Source organism: Podarcis filfolensis (genome assembly GCF_964270895.1).
Source record: "Podarcis filfolensis genome assembly, chromosome: 5".
Taxonomy (NCBI): Eukaryota; Metazoa; Chordata; class Lepidosauria; order Squamata; family Lacertidae; genus Podarcis; species Podarcis filfolensis.
The window spans coordinates 92,519,166-92,545,931 of record NC_139608.1 but is presented as its reverse complement, the minus strand read 5'-3'; the positions used below and the strand labels follow the sequence as shown (position 1 = coordinate 92,545,931).

The following is a 26,766-nucleotide window of genomic DNA, read 5'->3' as shown; positions in this document are numbered from 1 at the left end:
GACCCCCCTTGCCCTGACCATCGGCGCCCCCTTCTGGGAATCTTCTGATTCGCTGGAGAAGCTCATGGAATCTCTCGGGCCACTGTCATACTCCCCTACGCTGCCCTCGGATTCTTCCCCTTCGCTCTCCATTTCCTCTCTCTCTGTGCTCCTGCTCCTGAGCCCCTGACAGATAGTAATTTATTACATTACTTTTCTGGTGAGCTCAAGATAACATACATGGTTCCCCATGTTATCCTCCCAACCACCAGTGAAGTAGGTGGTGAATTGGCCAAGGGTCACCGAGAGAGTGTTATGTCTGAGCAAGGATTCGAAGCGAGGTCTCCCCACACCTTGTCTAATACTCATAAGCACAACAACATCTGCTTTGTCCTTAATAAAGTAACATTCAGCACTGATGCTTTCCTTCACCACAGCTTTCCCCACTGCTGGTCTCCCAAACAGTTTCATTGGCCCAAATAAGCACCGATTTATAGAAAGGCACCATGTAAGCTTCAAAATAAATAAAGCAGTTTTTCACTTCCTGGATTTTTCTGAATTCTGTGAAATGTTGCCTCCAACATGGCCGGTTCCCAGAAGTCTCAGTTGCCTCCTCAGCTATAATTTTGATTTATGCCATCATTTGCAAGGAGTGTAAAACAGTTCCATCTCCTCCTTGGGAACGCCGGTCGGTAAACATAAACAAAAGGGCTTTGGTTCGCTATTAATGGAAGCATTAATTAATCTCCCATCATGTTAGTAGCCAGCTGAAAAGCTAAAAAAACAGGAAAGAAACTGAACTGGCAGCAGGTAGCAAAAACATATTCAGCGTGTTGGAATGTGCCATTTAATTCAGTTCCTGCAAAAGCACAGCTGCGTTCCAGTTCAGATGCTGCTTTATGATGTTTTAAACTGTTCCTCCTTTCCCTGTCGTTGAATCTAGATGATGCAAGTTCAGGAAGAGAGAGTCTAGCGCCCGAAGTTCCCAATAGTGAATCTGAAGATCATTCTGGAAAGCTCTGGGGTAAGCAAAGACACATTCAATTTTACTAGCTATGTTATGGCTAGAGGACAAGAAGACGGAACACAGTTCCAGTTAACAGGGACTTCACTGGCAAGATATTATTCCTGTGGAACAAACACATATTGCAGCCAAATAGACTTCGACTGATTTTTTTAGGTAGTTAAGATTTATTATTGTAAATAATTAGCTGATGGTAATCTTCCTTTTGACAGTTTGGGTGGCCATTTCAATGTCTGACCATTTTAACGGCATCATGCTCGCACCTTGTATTTTTGGTAGAATCTGCATTCTCATATTTCAAACTCTTGCCAAAATATCTGCATTGTTGCAATAGGGTGATCTTTCTTTCTATCTGTATTTTTGTGGCACTTTAACCTGTAACATCAGTTCACCTCTGTGTCTTGTTTAATCGACTCTTTAAACAACCTTGAAGTTTCTAACCCATGATGCACTGCAGTAGTAAGGTAAACACAGAGGGACAAATACATCAAGACTATTTACCTAAGCTGAGTAATTGTTTAAATTGGTGTGCAATCAATACCTGCTACGGTTCAAACTGACAGATGAGTTTTCCACACACAAAAAAACAACACAAAAATATGAGAGACACTATTGCAAAGTGGAAATCCTCCAGCTGGTTTTGCAGATAACTAAGAACCACCACACGCTCCGCAACGTAACATCTGTGTTTGCTGTCTGTTTTCTCTTAGAAACACTTGTTTTTAAAATAGCACAACAGATTTTATAAAGTCAAGTCATGGCATGAGCAATCACCAATGAAATAAAATGTAATAATGCTACTCTGAACTAGAAAAACAATCACAACTTTGTGTTTCTAAATGTTATCCTTTGCTTTTGTCAGATACCGTATTTTTTGCTCTATAAGACTCACTTTTCCCCTCCTAAAAAGTAAAGGGAAATGTGTGTGCGTCTTATGGAGCAAATCCAGGCTGCACAGCTATCACAGAAGCCAGAACAGCAAGAGGAATTGCTGCTTTCACTGCGCAGCGATCCCTCTTGCTGTTGTGGCTTCTGAGATTCAGAATATTTTTTTTCTTGTTTTCCTCCTCCAAAAACTAGGTGCATCTTGTGGTCTGGTGCGTCTTATAGAGTGAGAAATACAGTATTTTGCTTATATACAGGGATCTAACAGCTAGTCAGGAAACACATATGGCATACCATGTTAGCACACGGCATCTTTTAGTTGTTTAAATTATTTGGCTTCCCATGGTCTGGGCTGAACAATGGGGGTGAAGACGCTCCTTCAGGTACACTGGGCCAAGTCCATTTAGGTCAGCACCAACACTTTGACTTGTGCTCGGAAACATACTGTGAGCCAGTGAAGATCCTTTAAAGGTAAAGGTATTAGGTCCAGTCGTGACCGACTCTGGGGTTGTGACGCTCATCTCGCTTTTTTGGCCGAGGGAGCCGGCGTACAGCTTCCGAGTCATGTGGCCAGCATGACTAAACTGCTTCTGGCGAACCAGAGCAGCGCACAGAAACGCCGTTTACCTTCCTGCCGGAGCGGTACCTATTTATCTACTTGCACTTTGACGTGCTTTCGAACTGCGAGGTTGGCAGGAGCAGGGACCGAGCAACGGGAGCTCACCCCGTCGCAGGGATTCGAACTGCCGACCTTCTGATCAGCAAGTCCTAAGCTCTGTGGTTTTACCCACAGCGCCACCCGCGTCCCTTCCGGTGCTATATGGTCCTGGCAGCCACTCCCAGCCACCAGCCTGGCTGCCGCATTCTGGATTACAAAGCAAACTCCCAAGGTTGTGTAGTGGAACACGTGAAAAAAAGAACATGAAATACAAGATGCTTTGTACAAAAATCCTTTGACCCTTTTGGTCTAGCTAGCAAAGCTTCAGCAAATTATACAGGTTTTGGAGCAGGTGTTTACAGAAAAGAAAGATAACTCCCCCTTTCATTGCCTTTCTTTCTTTCTTTCTTTCTTTCTTTCTTTCTTTCTTTCTTTCTCCTTTGTTAACTCGGCATCCTTTCTTTCCCCCACCCCCATTTGCATTCCAATTTTTTTCTGGGGGAGAAATTTCACAACTGTTTGATCTGGCTTCAGTGTAACATACAGAGAAATGGAGAGCAGCTTAGGTGAGGCAGGTAATCACTTTACCTATTTGAGAGAGAGAGAGAGAGAGAGAGAGAGAGAGAGAGAGAGAGAGAGAGAGAAAGCAAGCACACTCCAAAAGTATTGCTTTCCTTTCTGATTGTTGTGAGCAAGATGAGTACTACTACTACTACTAATATTTTATTTATATCCCGCCCTCCCCAGCCAAAGCCAGGCTCAGAGCGGCTAGCAACAGTAAAAATAGCACAGTTTACATAAAATCACGGTCAATTAATTGAAATACATTCTAAAATCAATGCAGAATCAAATTAATGGCAACCATTGGGCTAGAGTTCTATGAGGAGTACAGAAGGAGAGATGGGGTCAGACTGTGCCTTGGCCAAAGGCCTGGTTGAACAGCTCTGTCTTGCAGGCCCTGCGGAAAGATGTCAAGTCCCGCAGGGCCCTAGTCTCTTGTTACAGAGCGTTCCACCAGATTGGGGCCACAGCCGAAATAGCCCTGGCTCTGGTTGAGGCCAACCTAGCCTCTCTTTGGCCTGGGACCTTCAAGATGTTTTTATTTGAAGACCGTAAGTTCCTCTGTGGGACATACCAGGAGAGGCGGTCCCGTAGGTACGAGGGTCCTAGGCCGTAAAGGGCTTTAAAGGTTAAAACCAGCACCTTAAACTTGACTAAACTAAATGCCTGGGGCAGAAATGAGGGGAGGATGGGAGGAGGCAAACTACAGACCATGGATTACATATTGGGGGCAAAACTAAATAAGCCAGCAAAGTTAGCTTTTTCAGAGTTACCTGTTCTCGGGATTTCATTGTACAGTGGTACCTCGGGTTAAGAACTTAATTCGTTCTGGAGGTCTGTTCTTAACCTGAAACTGTTCTTAACCTGAAGCACCACTTTAGCTAATGGGGCCTCCTGCTGCCGCTGCGCCGCCGCTGCACGATTTTTGTTCTCATCCTGAAGCAAAGTTCTTAACCCGAGGTAATATTTCTGGGTTAGCGGAGTCTGTAACCTGAAGCGTGTGCAACCTGAAGCGTATGTAACCCGAGGTACCACTGTATTGTAGCTTTATCATAAAGCCTGGGTTTTTAGAGTTACTTTGAAGGAAAGAAGGTAACATAAGGAACAAGCATGCAGGATAAACTAGTGTAGACTCAAGCTCCCCCCCCCCAAAAAAAAACCCCATTAGGGACTGCAAATATTGGTGAGACATGTGGTAATTTCAATCTCTTCCCTTTCTAGTTGACTTCCAGGTCATGCATGTAAACTCTATCACTGCCTTTTTAATTAGACTTAAGCACATGGCGCTGTGGGTTAAACCACCGAGCCTAGGACTGGCCGATCAGAAGGTCGGTGGTTCGAATCCCTGTGATGGGGTGAGCTCCCGTTGCTCGGTCCCAGCTCCTGCCAACCTAGCAGTTCGAAAGCACGCCAGTGCAAGTAGATAAATAGGTACCGCTCTGGCGGGAAGGTAAACGGCGTTTCCGTGCGTTGCTCTGGTTCGCCAGAAGCGGCTTAGTCATGCTGGCCATATTACCCGGAAGCTGTACGCCGGCTCCCTCAGCCAATAAAGCAAGATGAGCGCCAAAACCCCAGAGTCGGTCACGACTGGACCTAATGGTCACGGGTCCCTTTACCTTTTAAGCCTAGAAATGTTTCAGAATTGTGCACCCCAGAGTTGTTTGGTAGGTTGTAGTCATACTCAGCAAGATAGATCTCATGGACAGAATCATGAAAGGCATGCTGACTTAGCCTGCTTCCTAATCTATCTTTCCTGATGCTCTCCCAAAGTTTTAGAGGGTAGATTAAGCATCTCAGAAATGTTGGGAAATGGCACCGCTTCTACGCTGCCTTGACAGTGTACTCAGTGGCTAAATGGTTGGGTTTGGGCATTGGAAATCCACCTTAAAATCTCTGTTTAGGAAAGAACCTTGCTGAGTGGCTTTAGGCAAACCACAATATTTCCATGCGTCGCTTAGTTTGGCTCCAGAATGTATATTTGTTGTTGTTAAATAGCACTGATTGGGATCGGGGCAAGGGATATGGGGCTGGGACTAACCTTTTTCTCTGTGCTATTTGCCACGGGAGGGGAGCTTCTTTTGACAGCAACAGCAGCTTCAGACAGAGCCATTTTCAGTGGGTCTGCAACATGCAACACATGGGAAAGAGTTAGTTCCTCCCCCTTGTGCCACAGTCCTGGTGGTGAACAGGGGGTATTGAGATTGCTACTTAGCCGAAAATATCAGTGTGTACCCAGATACATCAACTGCAATTAGGCATTTGCATTTAAAAAAAAGCATGTTCTAGTGTTTCTCTGAACGTGCAAAGGCTTAAAACACACACACACACACACACACACACACACACACACACACACCACTGTTCCTACAGAGCCCCCGGTCGTTTCACGGACTGTTGACCTGTACACCACTACTTTATCCCACCACTGACACCAATTTTGTTTAAAAAACCCAATGCTTCCCCAGTGAAGTATTGAGTCTCAGTCAGGTCGGGTTAACAATGAAGATTAAAGTTTATTTCAAACACAAACAAGTTTTACAATATATTCGAAACGCTGTCACTCTGATCCCTCTCAGTCTTGTCCCTGTCTCTAACTCACTCTGACTCCTCTATCTCTTCCCCCCCAAAAAAAGAACCAACTGAACTAACTGTCAAAACCTTTGGGCTGAGCCTCAAAATCAGGTAGGCTCCGCCCCCGGGCTTTCTTATTGGTCAACCTATTAACCCTTTCTCTCCCCCAATACAAATGTATCCCCAAAGAATGGGCAAACACCACAACAATGCATACAGATAATTGTACAGTGGTACCTTGGGTTAGGGACGCGGGTGGCGCTGTGGGTAAAACCTCAGCGCCTAGGACTTGCCGATTGCATGGTTGGCGGTTCGAATCCCCGCGGCGGGGTGCGCTCCCGTCGTTCGGTCCCAGCTCCTGCCCACCTAGCAGTTCGAAAGCACCCTTAAGTGCAAGTAGATAAATAGGGCCCACTTACCAGCGGGAAGGTAAACGGTGTTCCGTGTGCTGCGCTGGCTCGCCAGATGCAGCTTGTCACACTGGCCACGTGACCCGGAAGTGTCTGCGGACAGCGCTGGCTCCCGGCCTATAAAGTGAGATGAGCGCACAAGCCTAGAGTCTGGCAAGACTGGCCCGAACGGGCAGGGGTACCTTTACCTTTACCTTTTACCTCGGGTTAAGTACTTAATTCGTTCCGGAGGTCCGTTCTTAAGCTGAAACTGTTCTTAACCTGAAGCACCACTTTAGCTAATGGGGCCTCCCGCTGCCGCCGCGCCGCCGGAGCACGATTTCTGTTCTCATCCTGAAGCAAAGTACTTAACCCGAGGTACTATTTCTGGGTTAGCGGAGTCTGTAACCTGAAGCGTATGTAACCCGAAACGTATGTAACCTGAAGTACCACTGTAGTAGCAATTGCAATAAAAGTAACATGGCAAATCTGAATGAATCGGTGCAGGAGCAAATGCCTCAAAATGGCACCCGTGTGTGGCAAGGTAGATTGATAGACTAGAAGTGAAAGGAATGGCGCTAGACTGAGAGTAAGTCGTGAGAGTGAGCCGTTTGGACCTCTTTTTCCTTAAGGACCTTTTCTTTAACAGTTGCTTTAGCAGGGCTGGGATTTTTACCTTCTAGTTTGGTTGGTGTGGTGTTGCTCAGACATCTAATAGCTCTGCTGACAAACGGCGTTGTCTTTTGAAGCTCCCATGGAGCGTGATTGTTTTCGCTGCAAGGGATGCCTCCCGCTTTCAGGGAGATGATCTGGGGAATACCTACACATTTACACACCAGTCCCTACAGAATGAGCTAGGATATCACACTTGTCACTCCAGCTGTCTGCTAGCTCGTTGAATGCCGGAGTCACTCCCGTTCATTGGGTTACACATGAAAGCCCATGAGCAGAGAGCAAAGCATTTCTGTGCTGCACAAGAAAGAGTTTGAAATAAAATATCCTGACGTGGCCGAGACCCAGAATGTCAGGGTGGGGTAGAGAAGGGGACACTTGCTGTTCTGGCTAAAAATGTTCCTGGAGGTACAATGTACATAAGGGAGATGTTTGAGCTGGATTCCCCCATCAGATGTATCCGAAATATGAGGTCAGTGTGTGAGAATAGATGGACAGGCTGAACAGGAGGGGGAATGGAGATGAGGTTATGAGGGAAAGTCTGTGCTTTAAATCCTGCTCACATAGTGAGAGCTACGCGTATCCTTTCCGTTTCCACGTTGTGTGTTGGGAAAGAGGAGCCGCCACACTCTGTTTTGTTGTTTGGCCTGAAGATAAGGAAGAATGGCTGGGAGGAGGGCATATCTGTCTCCAATCCGTCCCCTGCATGTAGGCAGATTACATTTGCCCAGCTGCATGCTGGAATTGCCAGAAGCCCCTATGGGAATGCACTTGGCACTGTCCACCTTTCCCTGTAGCACACACCTAGGGATTGCTTTATCGATCAGAAAAAGATCTATTCATCTCTTCATTCGAAGTTTTTCAGCCCATCTTTGTAAAATAAGTGATCCAGTGAGGTATCAATGTGTAGGGAAGCAGGTGGCACTGTGGTCTAAACCACTGAGCCTCTTGTGCTTGCCTATCAGTAGGTTGGTGGTTCGAATCCCTGCGATGGAGTGAGCTCCCGTTGCTCTGTCCCAGCTCCTGCCAACCTAGCAGTTCGAAAGCACACCAGTGCAAGTAGATAAATAGGTACCACTGTGGCGGGAAGGTAAATGGCATTTCTGTGCGCTCTGGTTTCTGTCACGGTGTTCCGTTGTGCCAGAAGCGGTTTAGCCCTGCTGGCCACATGACCTGGAAAGCTGTCTGTGGACAAACGCTGGGTCCCTCGGCCTGAAGCGAGATGAGCGCTGCACTTCATAATCGCCTTTGACTGGACTTAACTGTCCAGGGGTCCTTTACCTTTACCTTTATAGAATGCACACATATCAACGTATCTTGGTAATTAAAATTAGTACATTCAGAGTGTTTAATTTTAAGAGCACTTATGTTATAAGATGGCAGGTGCAAAGAAGAGCTCTATATCATCAGTGTATTGTTGACAACTTACTCTCCAACTACAGATGGTTTCATGGTTTCATGTAGGTGTTAAAAAAGCATGGGGGATAAAAACAAACCTCATGCCACCACCCTCAGACAATAACCCAAGTAGAACTGGATTGGTGCCACCCAACCCAGCTTGGGCAATCACTTCAGAAGAATGCCATGGTCGACGGTATCGAAGGCTGCTTAGATATCAGGAAGAATTAACAAGGGCACATGGTTCTTGTCTCTCTCCACACAGAGATGATCATACAGGGTGATCAAGGAATTTCCCATACCAAAACCAGGCCTAAACCCTGATTCAAATGGATCTGGAGTATCACAGATAGATTTTTGAAAAGGGTAAAGGTGTGGTCCATGGGTTTTTATTAGCTTTCTTTGAAAAAGCTTTGATACAATCTCTGTGTGTGTGTGTGCACGCGCACGCACGCACACACACATACACACACAGGGTTCTGTGAGGTAGCTCAGACAAATTGAGTGTTTTTCAAAGCAAGGTGGGTGGGAAGCCTGGTACAGTGGTACCTCGGGTTACATATGCTTCAGGTTACAGACTCCGCTAACCCAGAAATAGTGCTTCAGGTTAGGAACTTTGCTTCAGGATGAGAACAGAAATCGTGCGGTGGCGGTGCGGCGGCAGCAGGAGGCCCCATTAGCTAAAGTGGTGTTTCAGGTTAAGAACAGTTTCAGGTTAAGAACAGACCTCCAGAACGAATTAAGTACTTAACCCGAGGTACCACTGTAATAATTGTTAGGAGAAAGAAGCTGCGATAAACAGGAACTTGGTAAAATGCAATGTGCACATGTATAACAATAATACCTATCTCATACTATTCTGTGTGCTTCTGATTCTTCCTTGTGTTGATGGTTTTGGAAGGTTCCCAAACGTTAGCACTAAAGAACTGTAAGGTTTGTAGGATGCTGTACTGGATGATGGACTCTGCATCACCTGTGTAGCTTAGTGTCTTATAGATTTGGCTTTCGTTGCTCATGGGCATAACCCTCTGACTCACTGTATACCCAGTACGTTTCCGAGCACGATTCAAAGTGTTGGTGCTGACCTTTAAAGCCCTAAACGGCCTCGGTCCTGTATACCTGAATGAGCGTCTCCACCCCCATCGTTCAGCCCGGACGCTGAGATCCAGCGCCGAGTGCCTTCTGGCGGTTCCCTCATTGCGAGAAGTGAGGCTACAGGGAACCAGGCAGAGGGCCTTCTCGGTAGTGGCGCCCGCCCTGTGGAACGCCCTCCCACCAGATGTCAAAGAGATAAACAACTACCTGACATTCAGAAGACAACTTAAGGCAGCCCTGTTCAGGGAAGTTTTTAATATGTAACGCTGTATTGTTTTCAACACTTGATTGGGAGCCGCCCAGAGTGGCTTGGGAAACTCAGCCAGATGGGCAGGGTATAAATAATAAATTATTATTATTATTATTATTATTATTATTATTATTATTATTATTCCTTTTTGGCAGTTTTCTTCCCCCCCTTGATGCCTTTCTTGCCTTTGCAGCTCGCCCTCGGTTCACTCAGCCGGCCAAAATGAGGAGGAGAGTGATCGCCCGACCCGTCGGGAGTTCGGTCCGCTTGAAATGCATGGCTAGCGGGAATCCTCGACCGGACATCAGCTGGTTAAAAGACAACAAGCCGCTTATGCCGCAGGTGATGGGTGAGAACAAAAGGAAGAAGTGGACGCTGAATTTGAAGAACCTGAAGCCAGAGGACAGTGGGAAGTACACCTGTCGAGTATTCAACAGAATTGGGGAAATCAACGCTACCTACAAAGTTGAAGTGATACGTAAGTACTGAAGCATCCACACCTGGATGTACCGTATTTTTTGCTCCATAGGGCGCACCGGACCATAGGGCGCACCCAGTTTTTAGGGGGGGAAATCAAGAAAAATAATCTTATTCCCCCCCCCCAGCCCCAAAGAGCAGCGTACAGGATGTGCGCAACCTCTCCCTGCTGGAGGGGTTGCACGCAGCTATGTCACAAGCCAAGGCAGCCAGCGGGATCCATCCCGCTGGCTGTTTTGGCTTCCTCTTTAGCCTTCTAAAGAAGCCATAGCCACGTGCAGCCTCTCCCCGCCGGAGGGGCTGCGCACGGCTATCCCTGAAGCCAGGAGAGCGAGAGGGGTTGGTGAGCACCGATGCCTCTCGCTCTCCAGGCTTCAGCGAAAGCAACACGTAGCCTCTGGAGCGCGGAGGGAGCGCTCCCTCTGCCCTTCGGAGGCTTAGCATTGCTATCGCTGAAGCCAAGGAGCCTGCATTCGCTCCATAGGACGCACACACATTTCCCCTCAATTTTTGGAGGGGGAAAAGTGCGTCCTATAGAGCGAAAAATACGGTAAGTCCCATTTAAATCAGATGGGTTTGCTTCCAGGCTTAGGACTCAGAAATGAAACGTATACAGTGATGGTCCCCAAACTCTACACCTCTTTGTGATGTAAATACTGTAGTGGACCCAACAACATGCAGAGAGGTAGTGTGTGCAAAGAGATAAGTTTTATTGGCTCAGATATAGACTGGAAATGTAGAACGAAGCTAATCAGAACTTTTCACAGCTATCTGATTGGGCCGAGTTTGTAAAAAGAGGCTAAGCAATTCGGAAGACCTGAGATGCCTGGAACTGTTCCTGATTTTGGACCCATAAAACGATTACAAAATCTTAGCAGCAGAACTCTTGGAACAGATATACTAACCCTAAAAGGATACTCTGCTGTCAGGAAAGTTGATGGGTAGAGATCCACTCTAACAGAAAGCTATAATTTGTCAAAATGAAAAGTATTTGAAGAGGTGGTAATTGTGCGTTGACGTTTTTATCACGTAAAGGAACACCGGAAAACGTTCCTTTTTCATATCGGCAGTGCTTTGTGCTTTGGGCTCAGTGACAGAAATGCTAATAACTGGGGCAGCTAAAAGTCACTGAAGAAAAATGGTAGAATCTCATCACTTGAATTATTGAAAATGTAAGGCTTGTGGGTGATTAGATCATTCCCACGTCGCCACTATCACTGCCTTCCCTTGTGATTTTGTGAACTGTCTCCTCCATCTCATTTGTTTTCTGTGCCAAATCAAGATCTGGTGTTACAACATTACTCTATGTTGACTCAGAAGACTATTATTATTATACTAAAAGAGAGACTGCAGGAGGAAAGCTCTGATGTTCTGTCCAACAACCAATGGGCCACATGGTATCTTCTATCTGCTACGTGCTTTTCCTAGGTGTTGCTTAGGATGGAACATAACAGTTACTAACCTGCAGTACTATGCGCAATGTGGCCTTATGGCAGCGCCATTATATTGTCTGCTTCGAGAATATGTAGGTCCAAGTCACATCCACTGAAGTGAGCACCACCACTCTCACTGATTTAATAGATCTGATTTGTACCCCTTGGTTTTTGGCATAATAAAATTAGTTCTGCTGTGGAAATTCCCACATCCAAAGGGAATCATCTGCTCAATGATAACTCTTTTTCTGTGTAAAAATGTGAATGAAAAGCACATGTGGCAGGATTCTGTTTTGTGTTGCGTATACAAACCTGCTGGACATCTGGTAATGATAAAAAGGCAGCTCTGTGGAGGCAATAAAAACATGTGTTTACATTAAAACCGGGAGCAGAGACATGGAAATGAATCAAGCCTCATCTTAATGTCAGAGGCGGCATTTTTACTTCATCAAAACCAGGCAGCACTTGTAACAAGTTCTCTTCTGCCCCCCATTTATCTTGGCTTTTATCAAGCCAAAGATGTATATATCCTTTGTTTTCATGAGCTTTGGCAGGCTAAGAATGAAAGTTGCCAGACTTAGGCAGATAAAGGTTTGAAGGGTTTCTTAATATTTTGGCAGAAGGCTGAGGGGTAGTTCAGGATTTACTCCATTTCCTCACTTAACCCTTCTCTCTAAGCTACTGGTCACTTGTCACCTGCTTATCAAAATTTAACTCTTTCCAGCTTGTGTCTGCCACAAACGTGTTAGTATAATTTACGGCAGGGATGGGGGACCTTTTAACAGCCTGAGGGCTGCATGGATAACCTTTTAGGAGCCACCTGGCAGGGTTGGGCAGGACCAGAGACCAAATATAAGTGGGCAACAGAGGAAATGCTTACCGTATTTTTCGCTCTATAGGATGCACCAGACCATAGGACGCACCTTGTTTTAGAGGGGGAGAACAAGAAAAAAAATTCTCCCCCTCTCTGCTCAGCGCCCCTTCAGTGAAGCGGCAGGAGAAACGGAGCCCCTTCCATTTCTCCTCCCACTTCACTGAAGGGGCCCTGCGCAGCTCTCCCTGTCTGCTGAAGCCAGGAGAGTCTTGCTCTCCTGGCTTCAGCAAAAGGAACCTGAAGCCTCCGGAGCACAGTGGGAACTCCCGCTGCGTTCTGGAGGCTTCAGGTGGCTATCCCTGAAGCCTGGAGAGCGAGAGGGGTCGGTGCGCACCAACCCCTCTTGCTCTCCAGGCTTCAGCGAAAGCAACGCGAAGCCTCCAGAACGCGGAGGGAGCGCTCCCTCTGCGCTTCGGAGGCTTCGCGTTGCTATCGCTGAAGCCAAGGAGCCTGCATTCGCTCTATATGACGCACAAACATTTCCCCTTAATTTTTGGAGGGGGAAAAGTGCGTCCTATAGAGCGAAAAATACGGTACTTTTGTAGGCCACATTTCAGCCATGCAAAAAGCAGGTTCCTGCACATTCTTTTCCATCCTCCATTCATTCAGGCAAGCAAGAAGCATTATTGCAGTGCAAGGCACTTGGGGAGGGTGTGAAGCAAAACCAATGTGGTTCCTGTGAGGCTTGCTCTTCTATATGGTTGGTTGTTTTATCTTTAACAATACTTCCCACCTGTTTTCTTAGGATGGATGTTAAGCTAACTGGCCTGCAATTTCCAACCAACACCCCCCCCCCTTTGGATACCCTTTTAAAAAAATTTGGTGTTATGTTGACCATTTTCCTGTCCTCAGATGCGGAGGCTGATCTTAGAGACAAGTTGCATGTTTTTGTTAGAAGATCAGGAATTTCGTAATTGAGTTCTTTGAGCACTATCAGCTGGATGCCATCCAGACCTGGTCATTTGTCAGTTTTGCTTTTGTCAACAAGGCTAGAACTTTGTGTCTCAGCACCAATATTTGTCTGAGTTCCTCAGACTCCCTTATTGTGAAAATTAGTTCAGCCACAGGGATCTGACCTGTATCTTCCACTGTGAAGACATGCAAAGAATTCATTCATCCTCTCTGTAATCTCCTTATCCTCCTTTAGCACATCTTTGACTCTCTTGTCATCCAAAGGTCCAAATGCCTCCCTAGCCAGTCTCCTGCTACTAATGTATTCTCTTTTTTTAAAAAAAGCATCCCTTATTGTCTGCTTGTATTTCCTTTGTCAACATTTACATTACTTTTAGTTCTCATTCAGACAAGATTTCTATTAGTAGTAGTAAGATTTTATTAAGGCTTTTCATAATACAATACAATACAAAACAAAACAATACAATACAAAACAATAAAAAACAAACTAATCTAAACAAAAACAGAAAAGGTTTCCAATTTCCAAAAGAAGTCTTCTTGCCTCTTATAGCTACTTTGGCACTGCACATTAACCATACTGGCGTTTTCTTGACCCTTGTGCTTCTAACATTCTGGTTTTAAACAACCCCCAAGAGTTTTGCAGAGGTTTGACTCTACCTTTCGACCTCTTTTTACCATTCCCCACATTTTGGGGATGTTTCCCCTTTTGAAGTGAAATGTGACAGTGTTGGATTTTGCTGGTAATGGACCATGTACAAGTATGGCCGATTTAACAGCATTATAAAGGAAGGAAGGAAGGAAGGAAGGAAGGAAGGAAGGAAGGAAGGAAGGAAGGAAGGAAGGGTCAGATGACCCCTCACATGTAAAGCAGCCCCACAGTCTGCATGCTCAGTGCATATGTGAAGCAGCTTAAAAGCATACTGTGCCCAAAGGTGAGGGGGAATCCAGAGTTTTGTTAACAGTCCATCATAGTCCATCAGAAGGAAGATTTCTGAATGCATTAAAAAAAGTTGTTTGGTTTGTTCTTACTTCCAGAGAGAACAAGATCCAAGCCAATTCTTACTGGGGCACATCCTGTGAACACAACGGTAGACTATGGGGGGACAACCTCCTTTCAGTGTAAGGTGAGGAGTGACGTCAAGCCTGTCATTCAGTGGCTGAAGAGAGTGGAGTATGGCACTGAGAACAAGTACAATTCCACCATCGATGTCGGGGGGCAGAAGTTTGTGGTGCTGCCTACGGGAGAGGTCTGGTCCCGCCCCGATGGCTCCTACCTGAACAAGCTCATGATCACAAGGGCTAAGGAAGAGGATGCTGGAATGTACATCTGCCTAGGGGCAAACACCATGGGATACAGCTTCCGAAGCGCATTTCTCACAGTGCTACCAGGTGAGGTGCTAGGTTGTTCCCTTGCTTTTTGAGCACTAACCTGTCCTTCACTCGTTCCTGGAGTTTATTGTTGTGGCCATTAAAATGGGCTGGCTGAGTTCTAAGGCAAAGCATACACAGAAAGTTCCACTCTCCTGTACAGAACACCACTTCAAAAAGACAAAGCTAAGGTAAAATACTCAACTGTAGGTCAGAAACGTGAAGATAATTTCTAATATTCCGTGTGTTAAGATGTGGGTGAACATATCAGACGACACAGCGATTCTTCAAACAGCTCTTGTTTATTCACAGGCCAGAACAGAACTGAACTGAAAGGTTCAGCCAGCCTGCTTATATAGAGCTCCAGTACAACGTAACTGTAACAATTTTCTAAAACTATCCAATCACTGAACGTCACTTTCGATCCCTTATTTGCATAACTATCTACAGTATCCCCCTGCTGGCCCAGGGTGAGAACTTCAGTACATAACACCACGAAATACACCCTACAAACAAGCATCAAGAATGCCCTCTCAAATTCTGCTTATAGGTCAAATGCCAAGAAAGTGAGTTCTCCTTAGATGAACCGGCCAGGCGCATTTCAACAAGGCGTCTTCAGTGAATAAACATTTGTAATCTTAACACAAAACCCTGTACCAATAATAGTGGTTTCGTGCCTCAGATAAGGTACGAAATATTGTTTAAAAACACAGTATGTTATACAACCTTACCATTCACCCATAGCTTCAGTATAAAAATTTCAAAACTGGAATAAATAGTCCAAATTCAATATATTTAAATCCAGCACAAGAAATAAAAAAGAGAAGTTCTTTGAATTATAAAAAGAATATAGTCCAAGATTACAACAGATTATACTAAGCAAATCTTGGTCAGCGTTAGCTACTTGCCCCTTTAGTCTCTAGTTCTGCTACAGGCATCTGAAGATTATTATTAATTCTAAAAACCATTAAGAAGACATTGCCATGAATCATCATCTAAAATCATTAAGCTTGATGAAGGACCCCTGGAACTGTCAGAGGAGGACACAGAGCTACCTCCCAGTCCACCCTTTTTGCAACGGTGTTATCAGTCACAAAGCAACACAGCTGTATAGTTAATTTTGAACACAGTGGAAAATCCTCCCACAGCTCTAAAACTGCTAGGTAAAGATGATCTCTTCCAGGGTGCTTAACCATCTAGCCATAGAAAGTACAGTGGAACCTCGGGTTGCGAACATGATCCGTGCGGGAGGCACATTCACAACCCGCAGTGCCACATCTGTGCATGCGCGGGTCGTAATTCGGCGCTTCTGCGCATGCGCAAAGTGCGATTTAGTGCTTCTGCACATGCGTGAGCCCCGAAACCCGGAAGTAACCCATTCCAGTACTTCTGGGTTCGATGCGGTGCGCAACCCGAAAACACGTAACCTGAAGCGTCTGTAACCCGAGGTACCACTGTATACAATAACTCAAAGATCCTCAATGGCCAGTTATTAAAATAACTGACATCCCATCATTATGCACATAGCAAACAAATTCACTATAAGCTGTAGTATAGGAGATCAGTTTCACTCTTCATTTAATCCACCTGGCATATTAAGATCTTCAGGGTGACTACCCAATCCAGTTACCACCTTCTCAATTTGTTCTTTGTAGGGTCCGAAACTTAAGTCCATATTCAGTAAAGTGTTTCGCCAAAGGGACCTACATTCTATGATTACCGAGTGCAGCTTTTATGCTCTAATACCCTCTTTTTAATTTTTCTGGTGGACACATGACCCTTTGGGTGTTGCAGTGGTAAAAACATTGCAGAACATGCTTCCTTCCTTCTGTACAATTGACAAAGTCCTCAATTTGTCCCACAGGCACAACAGCGGTTACACGGGACATTCCTTGTCACATTTTTTATTCTATTGATTGTGCAAATGCATAGCGAATACCCAAGTGTCACTATTTACTAATTAAAAGAAGCTTCAGGAAAAAGCGATTTGGAATTTGAGAAGGGGAGGATGCGAAGTAACTTCCAGGCTTAGGGAAGGATGGGGAGTCAGTCAATGTGATATATAGCCAGACGAGTTTATAACCAAAACTCTTCATTTTAGAAATTCATCGATAAACTCACAAAAAAGAGAAAAGCAATAAAAATTAATAAGTTACCAGGCTTTAAATCAGGAACACAGGGGCGACAGTTTCCTCATATCATTCCTGGCTTCCTCCCTTCCCTCACTGGTTTAAAAATTACTCCTTCCTCTGGCAGACCTTTCCGGCAATGTTGCGATTGGTGGAGTCTTGACTGGTGAGGTGAGGGATGGGGCAGAATTGGGGGTGCTGCAACTCTGCCTCATTCAGCTGACCCCTGACCCATGTTTTATCAGTAGCATGGCAAAAGCAGCATTGAGAACCTCCTTCTGTGTTAACCGAAGGTTTAGTCCCGGTGAAATGCCCAGATACTCTGCATTGCAGCAGAATTCAGCGGTGAACAAAACCAGCCTTTGCAGCTGAGCTGCATCTAGGCTGAAGTGCATAACTAAGTCACATAGCTCAAGTCCCGACTCCTGGCACGTTGATGTGAAGAAGGCATTGTTGACAGGAGCTTCATTTCTCTATCTGCTCTGAGCTGCCTTATTACCAAGCGCTGGTGTTAGGAAACCATCCTTATGTGTCACTCTGACAAGTTAATAATAATAATAATAATAATAATAATAATAATAATAATAATAATAATAATAATATATTATTTATACCCTGCCCATCTGGCTGGACTTCCCCAGCCACTCTGGGCGGCTTCCAAAAAAATACTAAAATACTGTGATACATCAAACATTAAAAGCTTCCCTAAACAGGGCTGCCTTCAGATGTCTTCTAAAAGTCTGGTAGTTGTTGTTCTCTTTGACATCTGGTGGGAGGGCGTTCCACAGGGCGGGTGCCACCACCGAGAAGGCCCTCTGCCTGGTTCCCTGTAACTTGGCTTCTTGCAGTGAGGGAACTGCCAGAAGGCCCTCGGAGCTGGACCTCAGTATCCGGGTAGAACGATGGGGGTGGAGACGCTCCTTCAGGTGTACAGGACTGAGGCCATTGAGGGCTTTAAAGGTCAGCACCAACACTTTGAATTGTGCTCGGAAACGTACTGGGAGCCAATGTAGGTAAAACACAATTCAGGAGAGTGTGTGCAAGCTTCTGTGTACCTGACATCTGATCTGAATCTCCCTGGCCTGCTTCTAATTAACCTTTTTGCTCTCTTGCTCTCTCGTTCTGTTCCCATGCAATGGGCTGTCCAGATCCTAAGCCACCCAGCCCTCCTGTGGCTCCTTCCGCCAGCAGCCTTCCATGGCCTGTGATCATTGGAATCCCAGCTGGAGCTGTCTTCATCTTTGGAACGATCCTTCTGTGGCTCTGCCAGACCAAGAAGAAGCCATGCTCTCCTCCCGCGGCAGCGCCTATGCACAGGCCGCACCCCCGGGACCGGGTCTGTGTGCCGCAAGTCCCCGACAAAGACTGCATCTCCTCCATAAACTACGAGGAATATGTAGGAGCTCAGCAGCAGCAGCAACAGCAGCAGCTCCTGAGCCAAGGGTCTGCCCTGGCCCCAAACATAGCTTCCAAAATGTACCCAAAGATTTACACGGACATCCACACTCATACGCATTCACACATTGAAGGCAAAGTTCACCAACACCAGCACATTCATTATCAGTGCTAAAAGGCTACGCGGAGTTTATCCTGCGGTACACTCTATGCAGACTTCTTTGAGTCAGCTTATACCCGAAAGGTGTGTGTGTGGGGGGGAAAGAAACCAAATTGAACAAAACCATTTATTCCCAAAAAAAGAAGAAGCGGTTTTGCAGAGAAATGCGGAGAAAGGGTTTTGTTGTTGCTGCTGTTGCCGTTTGTTGTTACTGTGACAAAGGAATGATGAAGGAATTCCCAAAAGGTCAAAGGGCCCCTGGAAAACGGGAAACTCCTGTTGCAAAAGCCAGAGGGAGAAGGGAAAGGAAGCTGGGCCTGATCCTGTCCGCCCACCCCCCAACCTCGGTCGCTGCTTCTGTCCTTCAGCCACCTGTGGAAGCCCAAGGCCAGCCTGGCTCCATCCTTTGGCACACGCAGAGAAGGCCCGATGCAAAGCAGAACTTAGACACAGAAGCATTTGAGTGACAGTGCAAAAGACGAAAAAGGCCACTGTGGCCGTTTCCGGGGGAGAGAGTTCTATTTAAAGTTGTGTTATGCTGCCTGATAGTTAGCAATAAACAAGCTAGTTGTGACTGGGTGACACTCTTTGGCCGGGGGGGGGGGGGGGCGGCTTCCTTTTAAAGGACTTGGCTCCCCTTTCCCCCAATTGCCCCAAAAGCAAAGGACAATGTTGTACAACTCGCTATATTTATATTTAATTATATTAAGGATAATCATGCTGGTTTTTGTGAACACGAAAGAAAGGAAGAAACACAATCCCATTATGCTGCCCTCGTCTGCGATTGTCAGATTTTTCAAGATTTATAGTGGTGTGCCTCTGAGCTGACAATTGATAATACAAAACAAGTTAAAGACGGTTCTTAAAAGAAGAATAAAAATTGACTCCAGGGAATTATGAATTATGAATATGCTGAATATGCACTTGTGGGCATGGGGAAGAGGAGGGAGGGGAAAGGGGGATCATTTTGTTATTTAATTCATTTCAGTTTGGGGTGGGGTGGGGATACAGCAAAACTGGACCATATTTTCCAATGATCTAAACCTTTTAAAATCTATATAGAGTTTTAACAGAAGACATGTATATTTAATTTATTTTTTAAAAGAAAAAAAATGTATGATATTTGTCTCAAAAACAGGCATTTCTATACATATTTTTGATCAAAAAATAAAGATTTTTTCCAGGTTGTTATAGATGCTAGGTTCTCAAATGTAAGAAATATAGCTTTTAACAGTACTTTATTTAGGATCTTGAATGTCATATATTTGTTTGGTTTGTTACAATGGCTTTCTGCTCCTCTTCTTTTCTAGGCTCCTCTCCTGTGTTTCTTTCTGTCTTTGTTCTCAAGATTGTTCAGCAAATCTTGTTCTTTGCAAAAGAAATCACAGATTATTTTCCAACAAGAAGGGACTTTAAACAAATAGCTGGTGCTTATTGATTTCACTCACGAAACTGCCAAAAATCAAATATGCAACAGTGGTTAAGTTTACTTCTGAAGGAGAGCTTACATTTGAGATCACGCCCCCTGCATGGATAGTCTTTCCAGAAGACCCTTTTTTGCACAATAAGTGTGCAGCCATTACTCACGTGTTGCAGACAATCCATCCAGTCTCCTCCTCAGAGTAGCAAATCGGTTGTCTAAACAGTGCATTTTTCTAGGATTCAAACAATGCAACATTTTTTTTTTTTAATTGCTGGGAAGTGCACTTTCCTCCATGTGAGATTCATTTTTGTGTGCCGGGTGAAATGTCAGACTCCCTCGATGCCACTAGCGACACAACTCCCTCACTTAGGTCTGTAGCATGTTGTGACCTCTTTTAGGGTTATTTTTAAGCAGGCGTCAAAAGCTCTGTGCTCCCTTTCTGTGTGATTCTGTCGCACGGGTAATACTGTAGCCTCAGATAAAACTAATGCAAAATGGTGAGGCAAAACAGCCAAGCTATATCACACTAGAGGTGCACATGCTCTTTTGGTCTCACTTCCAGGGCCTGTGCAGAAACCCATCAGTGGCTACACAAGATACCGTATTTTTCACTCTATAAGACACACCAGACCACAAGACGCACCTAGTGTTTGGAGCAGGAAAACAAGAAAAAAAATATTCTGAATCTCAGAAGCCAGAACAGCAAGAGGGATCACTGCGCATTGAAAGCAGCAATCCCTCTTGCTGTTCTGGCTTCTGGGATTGCTGTGCAGCCTGCATTCGCTCCATAAGACACACACACATCCCCCCTAACTTTTTAGGAGAGAAAAAGTGAGTCTTACAGAGCAACAAATACAGCAGTTGCCCCCAGAGAGGGTAGGGGAAGAGGGAGGCAGAACTCTACTCACCTCCAGGATACCCAGTTAACCCTGAGCAATAGGATTTGGGGTTAGAAGTGTGACCTATTATAGCCACCTCTCTTAAATGGTCATTCCTAACCACAGGTATGCCAGTGCTACACATAGGATAATGCAGGCGTGCTGAGTGTTCAGCGGTAAAAGTCGCCGAAAGAAGTGATGAGCATTAATGTTCTATGGGAAGTGGGTCGAAAAATGAAGCAAAAACGACAGTACTTTGCCATCCTCCTTGCATGACGGATGATGGAACGCAAACTGACGTGTGATGGAAGGACAATGTTTTCCATTCGCAGCCTGTCTTATTAAGGCCTCTGTTCTTTTTTACCATTATCGGTGTGTAATTATTTTTTTTTTTTTTTGCCTGTGTATTAGCTCATGGTTTGAAGAATCGGGCCTTTCTTAATTATTGCCGAGGGATTTTCATGTACCTCCACATTATCTGCAATAGGCATAGTCTAAATTTGAGCGGGATATAAATTTTATAAATAAATAAATATAAATTATAAGCATGTTTAATGTGTTTAAATCCCATTAAATTCAGAGGAACGTATTTCCACGTAGATGCTGGCTGCCCCAACTTACTTGCCACAAACCTTACAAATTCTTTGCTCACCTGGATTGCTCACCAGTCTCGGTGAGACTGCCAAATACATCGGACATGGGCGCTCCCATTTAATTTTGAATCTCCTCCTTAGCTTTTCTGGATACCTGAATACCCCGGATCACTAGATTTGATCCCAATATCTGGGTACCTGTATCTTGGAACACACTTCAGAACGGCGATGCTCTGACATGTCTCTCATTCATTCCAATGGAGCTTACACAAAATTGTGCCCAAGGAGTTTTTGTATACATGGCTTGGGGTTGTCACCGAAGATGTTCTATAGATTACAAAATGGTGGTGTCAATTTGGAGAAATCAATCAGGCTTCTACATGAGCAAAGGATACGTGCTGTGAATCAAAGGTGAAACCACGATTGAATTTTGCCAGGTAGGTTTGGTTTGTCTGTCACCAGTATTGTAGCTGCACACCTCAGGTTGACACAGCAAAATATCTACTGAGCATATGTTTTCTATTCCTAAAGTGCCACAGCTGTTATTTGAAACATTTCTACTACAAATGCAATAAACCCTTCTGCTTTGATGGTTGTGTGTTAACATGGACACCATAAAGGTTTTGTGAGAAGACGGATTCAGGGCGAGTGTTTGAAGGTACCAATGACAGGTGTTTTCCAGTGCAAAATATGTATTTGATTTATTGGTCATTGACATAATTTGAGCAGCCATAAGCAGCAACTCGTCCCTGTGCCAGCTGGGATAGTGAATACAGCCTTGATTCTGGGTGTGATTATTCAGAAATAAGTTCCACCATTCAATCGGCCATTCTCAAAGGCGAGTGCTAATGAAATCTAGGTGATTTTTACTTGTGTGGGATGGAGGCTTATGAGCCAGTCTCAAGCACAGTTCCTAGCAAGTACATCCCATTGAACTGTTAGGATTGCACTTAGAATTACTGCAAATAGTTGACTCCACTCCACACTTTCAGGTGTATGTTGTCTCTATGTGGCTCAGGACAGCAGGGAATATGATCTCTGTATCCACTATTCCTATTGAATTTAAAAAAGCAGAATGTGGAAGTGTACTCGCCATTCTTTTAAAGCACATAAAGGTAAAGGTAAAGGGACCCCTGACCATTAGGTCCAGTCATGACCGACTCTGGGGTTGCAGCGCTCATCTCGCTTTATTGGCCAAGGGAGCGGCGTACAGCTTCCGGGTCATGTGGCTAGCATGACTACGCCACTTCTGGCGAACCAGAGCAGCACACGGAAACGCTGTTTACCTTCCCGCTGGAGTGGTACCTATGTATCTACTTGCACTTTGACATGCTTTCAAACTGCTAGGTTGGCAGGAGCAGGGACTGAGCAACGGGAGCTCACCCCATTGTGGGGATTCAAACCGCCAACCTTCTGATCGGCAAGTCCTAGGCTCTGTGGTTTAACCCACAGCGCTACCCGCGTCCCATTTATGTGTTAAAGCACATAACTTCCCCCAAAGAATATTGTTAAGAGTGCTGGGGGTTTAGCTATGTGATGGATAAATTACAGTTTCCAGGATTATTTGTAGTGTATATGCAGCCTGTGTTCTACCAAATTTTGATATGCATTTTCCTGAACTAATGATACAAGACAACAGACTGCAACTTCATTTATTTTAACAAAAATAGTATTGTTCAGGCCAAGGTTCTGCTAAAAGTTACCAGAATCTCTTAATGGATATAGGAACTTCAGCTATATGGTGAACTACAGTCACAGAAGTGGCATTAGTGTAGCAGAAACAAGAATCCCTTGTCAATCTGACCTGTGAACTTGGCCTCAAATGTCAAAAGTTCAAAGTGTTTCTAAGCTGCCCCCCCCGTCTTGTACTTTTCAGCCTTCTCAAAGTGAGAACTTTATCAAAATATTGCAGTTTTTAAAAGTGTGGGATCGGTAATCAAGTTGTGAAGTGGTATGAAATATGAGGGAAATGAGGATTTAGGCATAAACTTGAAAATTCCGTTTTAAAAACTCATCTTTAATAATTATAACAATAATAATTGAATGTAACATATTTACACTGCTACAGATTGTCAGAGATGCAGCCTTTTCTGGTTCTAATTAAGGCAATTTTTGAAAATTTCTGATCAGTAAGAAGAAATAGCCAGGAAAAGCTTTGTGACACCAGTACTGTTATTAATGTGTATTTACCCAGAATCCTCTGTGGATCCATACATTTTCTGCCATATGCAGAATCAGAATCCATGGGTTCACAACCAGATGGTTTTTTGGGGGGTGGGTGGGAGAAAAGGGGCCACAGTTGCTTTTCCTTTGGCAAAATGGGTGAATTGTCTGGCCAAACCAGAGCTGCCTTTATGAATGGGCTGGCAGTGTGAAGGAAGAGGTTGCCAGGTGAGCAGTCATCCTTTCCACACTGCTACCTTAAATCACTCTGTGTACAGGCTCTCAGCTCACTTGAACACAGATGTTGAAAGGGTTTTTCCCTCCTCTGGTGCTTTAAACTTCAGAACTGGAGAGTATTAAATAATCACTTCAGGAAAGACTTGGGTGACACTCGCTTTCAGCCATTCAGTTCAAATCTATGCTGAAATGTTACAACACACTTTGATAAATTCATACATTACTTCCGCCATCGTAACGCTTTTTAGTTCGGTTTTATTTTAATTGGGGGTTGATCTACAGACAGGCATATACCTTCCCATGTGGCTTTTGTCACATTAATCACATTTCCATCAATTGCTTTCATATTAAAGCAAGCTGAAGATCCACTTAACAAGAGTCGTAAGTAAAAATGGCAGCTCGGGTTGTTTTCCAGTTCATTACAAGTTGTAGCCATAAAAAGCCAATGCTTTGCCATATGTCATATTGACGTTTTTATGGTGGTTTTATTACCTCTGGCTCGTTTCCATGCTAAAGAGCAGTACCTTTGTAACACTGCCTGTTCTGATTATCATATTCCATTGGCCACATTTTGTACACCAGTTGTTTTCTTGCTCAGAAGAGCATGTATTTGAATAGTTAACTGCTGAATAAATAGTTAATGGTTCTACACTCACTAGGTAATTGATGGATGGGCATTGGGTTGAAATGAAAGACTTGATGTCACCAGAATGCAAATCCACCATCTCTGGAAACATCACAGATGCCTCCATTCTCTGTGTAAAGGCTCTGTCAGCTAAGATGCTCCTTTAGCAGAGTTCTGCACACAGTTCCACCCCTAAACGGTAGAATTCTGGATGGGGCATGGGTAGCCTGGGGGAGGAGGAGCATCATCAGAAGCCACCCACCTGACTGGGTTTCCCCAACCACTCTGGGCAGCTTAAAGGTAAAGGGACCCCTGACCATTAGGTCCAATCGTGACCGACTCTGGGGTTGCGGCCCTCATCTCGCTTTGTTGGGCGAGGGAGTCCACATACAGCTTCTGGGTCATGTGGCCAGCATGACTAAGCCACTTCTGGCAAACCAGAGCAGCGCACGGAAATGCCGTTTACCTTCCCGCCAGAGCGGTACCTATTTATTTACTTGCACTTTGATATGCTTTCGAACTGCTAGGTTGGCAGGAGCAGGGACCAAGCAACGGGAGCTCACCCTGTCGTGTGGATTCGAACTGCTGACCTTCTGATCGGCAAGCCCTAGGCTCTGTGGTTTAACCCACAGCACCACCCACGCTCATTAAACACAGTAAAACTTCAAGCATTAAGAACTTCCCTATACAGGGCTGCCTTCAGATGTCTTCTAAATGTCAGTTGTTCATTTCCTTGTCATCTGACACGGCATTCTACAGGGTGGGTACCACTACGGAGAAGGCCCTCTGCCTGGTTCCCTGTAACCTCACTTCTCGCAATGAGGGAACTGCCAGAAGGCCCTCAGAGCTGGACCTCAGCATCCAGGCTGAACGATGGGGGTGGAGACACTCCTTCACATGTACAGGACTGAGGTTGTTTAGAGCTTTGAAGGTCAGCACCAACACGTTAAATTGCGTGCAGAAATGGTGTAGCCTTCATTGAATCCCATCTCCCCCATTTCTCAAACATCCCCACAAATACAGGAAATCTACACCAGGACAAGACCGGGCATAAGTAATTCCCCTCCTTTTTTGAGCCCAGTGGGGAAGGAAAGGATTGCTTTCCACCACTTTTTGTTGTACCGCTTCCGAGCTGGGGCTGGATTGAATGCAGTGGGCATTAGTGCAGACATCACTATGAGCAGGTCTCCACCCCGTGAAAATGTGACTATTGAATGCTCTGCCTGCCTCCAGCTTTGTGTCCATTAGACTCTGCCTACTACCAAGTCGGACCACTGATTGATCTAGGCCGCTTGGTCTACTGCAGAAGTGAGACTCCAAGATCTCTAATGCTGGCTGAGATGCTTTTAACTATGAAGCTAAAGGGTTGAACCTGGGACTTGCTACACCCCAAGCATCCTCTGCTGCTGAGTTCTGGCCCCCATGTATTTGAGATCAAGCCTTATTGAGCAAACTCTTGAGTAAAAATGCAAAGGATTGGGCTGCTCAGGTTGGAAGAAAACCAATAGTACAGCCAGTACTATTAGTAGCTTCAAACTGTTGAATAAATGCTTGTACTGAAGTTTACACAGACATCGTTTATTTATGCATACCGGTGGGACGGTAAATGGCGTTTCCGTGCACTGCCAGAAGCGGCTTCGTCATGCTGGCCACATGACCCGGAAAAACTGTGGAAGCGGACAGATGCCGGCTCCCTTGGCCTTTAAAGTGAGATGAGCGCCACAACCCCAGAGTCGTTCACGACTGGACTTAATTGTCAGGGGTCCCTTTACCTTTACCTTTATTTAAATATTGAGCTTTCCCATTTCAGCTATTGTCTCCAACAGCCCTGATAATCAGAGAGGCTCTGCTACATCTCCCTAAACAGATGCTGAGCTCTGTTGTTGAAATGGGGGGGGGGCAGGGTGTCCCATTTTGCTCCCTGGGGAAGCCTCCCTTACCTGGGTCACGTGGCAGTGCCTGCAAAGCAGTGGTGGTGATAGCAGGTTCTGATGAGCTCTAGTGAGATTTTGCTGAGATTTAATGAGATCTCGCTGGAAGCCACTGCCAGTGGCAGAGGCAGCGTGCAGAGAAGCCCCTACTGCTCCTCTGCCCCCTCTCATTCCGCCACCCAAGGCAGCTGCCTCAGCCTGCCTCATGGGTGGGCTGGCCCTGTATTGAAAGCTAGGTGCATACAGTTCTTGCTACTGGGTTCAACTTTTCCTCCCAGGGGAACGCAAACAAAAACTGCTTGTCCATATATGAATTCCTATTGGATTAGAGCAGGGGCCAAAGTCTGCCAAGGCACAACTGATCAAGCTCCTTTATCAATACTGAAAAAGAAACCAAGGTAAGGAACAGCAGCAGTAGCAAACGTGTGTTCCGCTCGATACAAGAGACCTTCATCTCGATATTCATTGCTGGAGCCTTCAAAACCCTGATGGTTCAGCTCAAAATTCAGTCTAGTTGTCAGGAGCGAGCTGGCAGTAAACTATGAGCAGGAACATAATCTCCACAGACTTGGTGGAGCGTCAGCCCAGATGAGCTACACAGCTCTTACCCAGTGGATCAGTTGTTGAGACTGAGTTGTTGAGACCATGCTTCATGTGAGCTGAATGCAGTATGTAAGCAAAACACT

General features: G+C 45.2%; 2 protein-coding genes across 3 annotated transcripts in view; one reads left to right on the top strand and one right to left on the bottom strand.

Moving 5' to 3' along the window:
• FGFRL1 (fibroblast growth factor receptor like 1) overlaps positions 1-19,423 on the top strand; it is a 169,642-nt gene extending 150,219 nt beyond the window's left edge. For both annotated transcript variants that reach the window (XM_083615703.1, XM_083615702.1), the window contains exons 4-7: positions 923-1,003; positions 9,676-9,960; positions 14,214-14,567; positions 17,824-19,423. In XM_083615703.1, coding sequence (XP_083471829.1) covers positions 923-1,003; positions 9,676-9,960; positions 14,214-14,567; positions 17,824-18,245 — 1,142 coding nt within the window. In that variant the 3' untranslated portion in view covers positions 18,246-19,423. The remainder of the gene's footprint in view (positions 1-922; positions 1,004-9,675; positions 9,961-14,213; positions 14,568-17,823) is intronic.
• SPON2 (spondin 2) overlaps positions 1-26,766 on the bottom strand; it is a 460,822-nt gene that overhangs the window by 333,603 nt on the left and 100,453 nt on the right. The gene's annotated exons all lie outside the window — the stretch shown is intronic.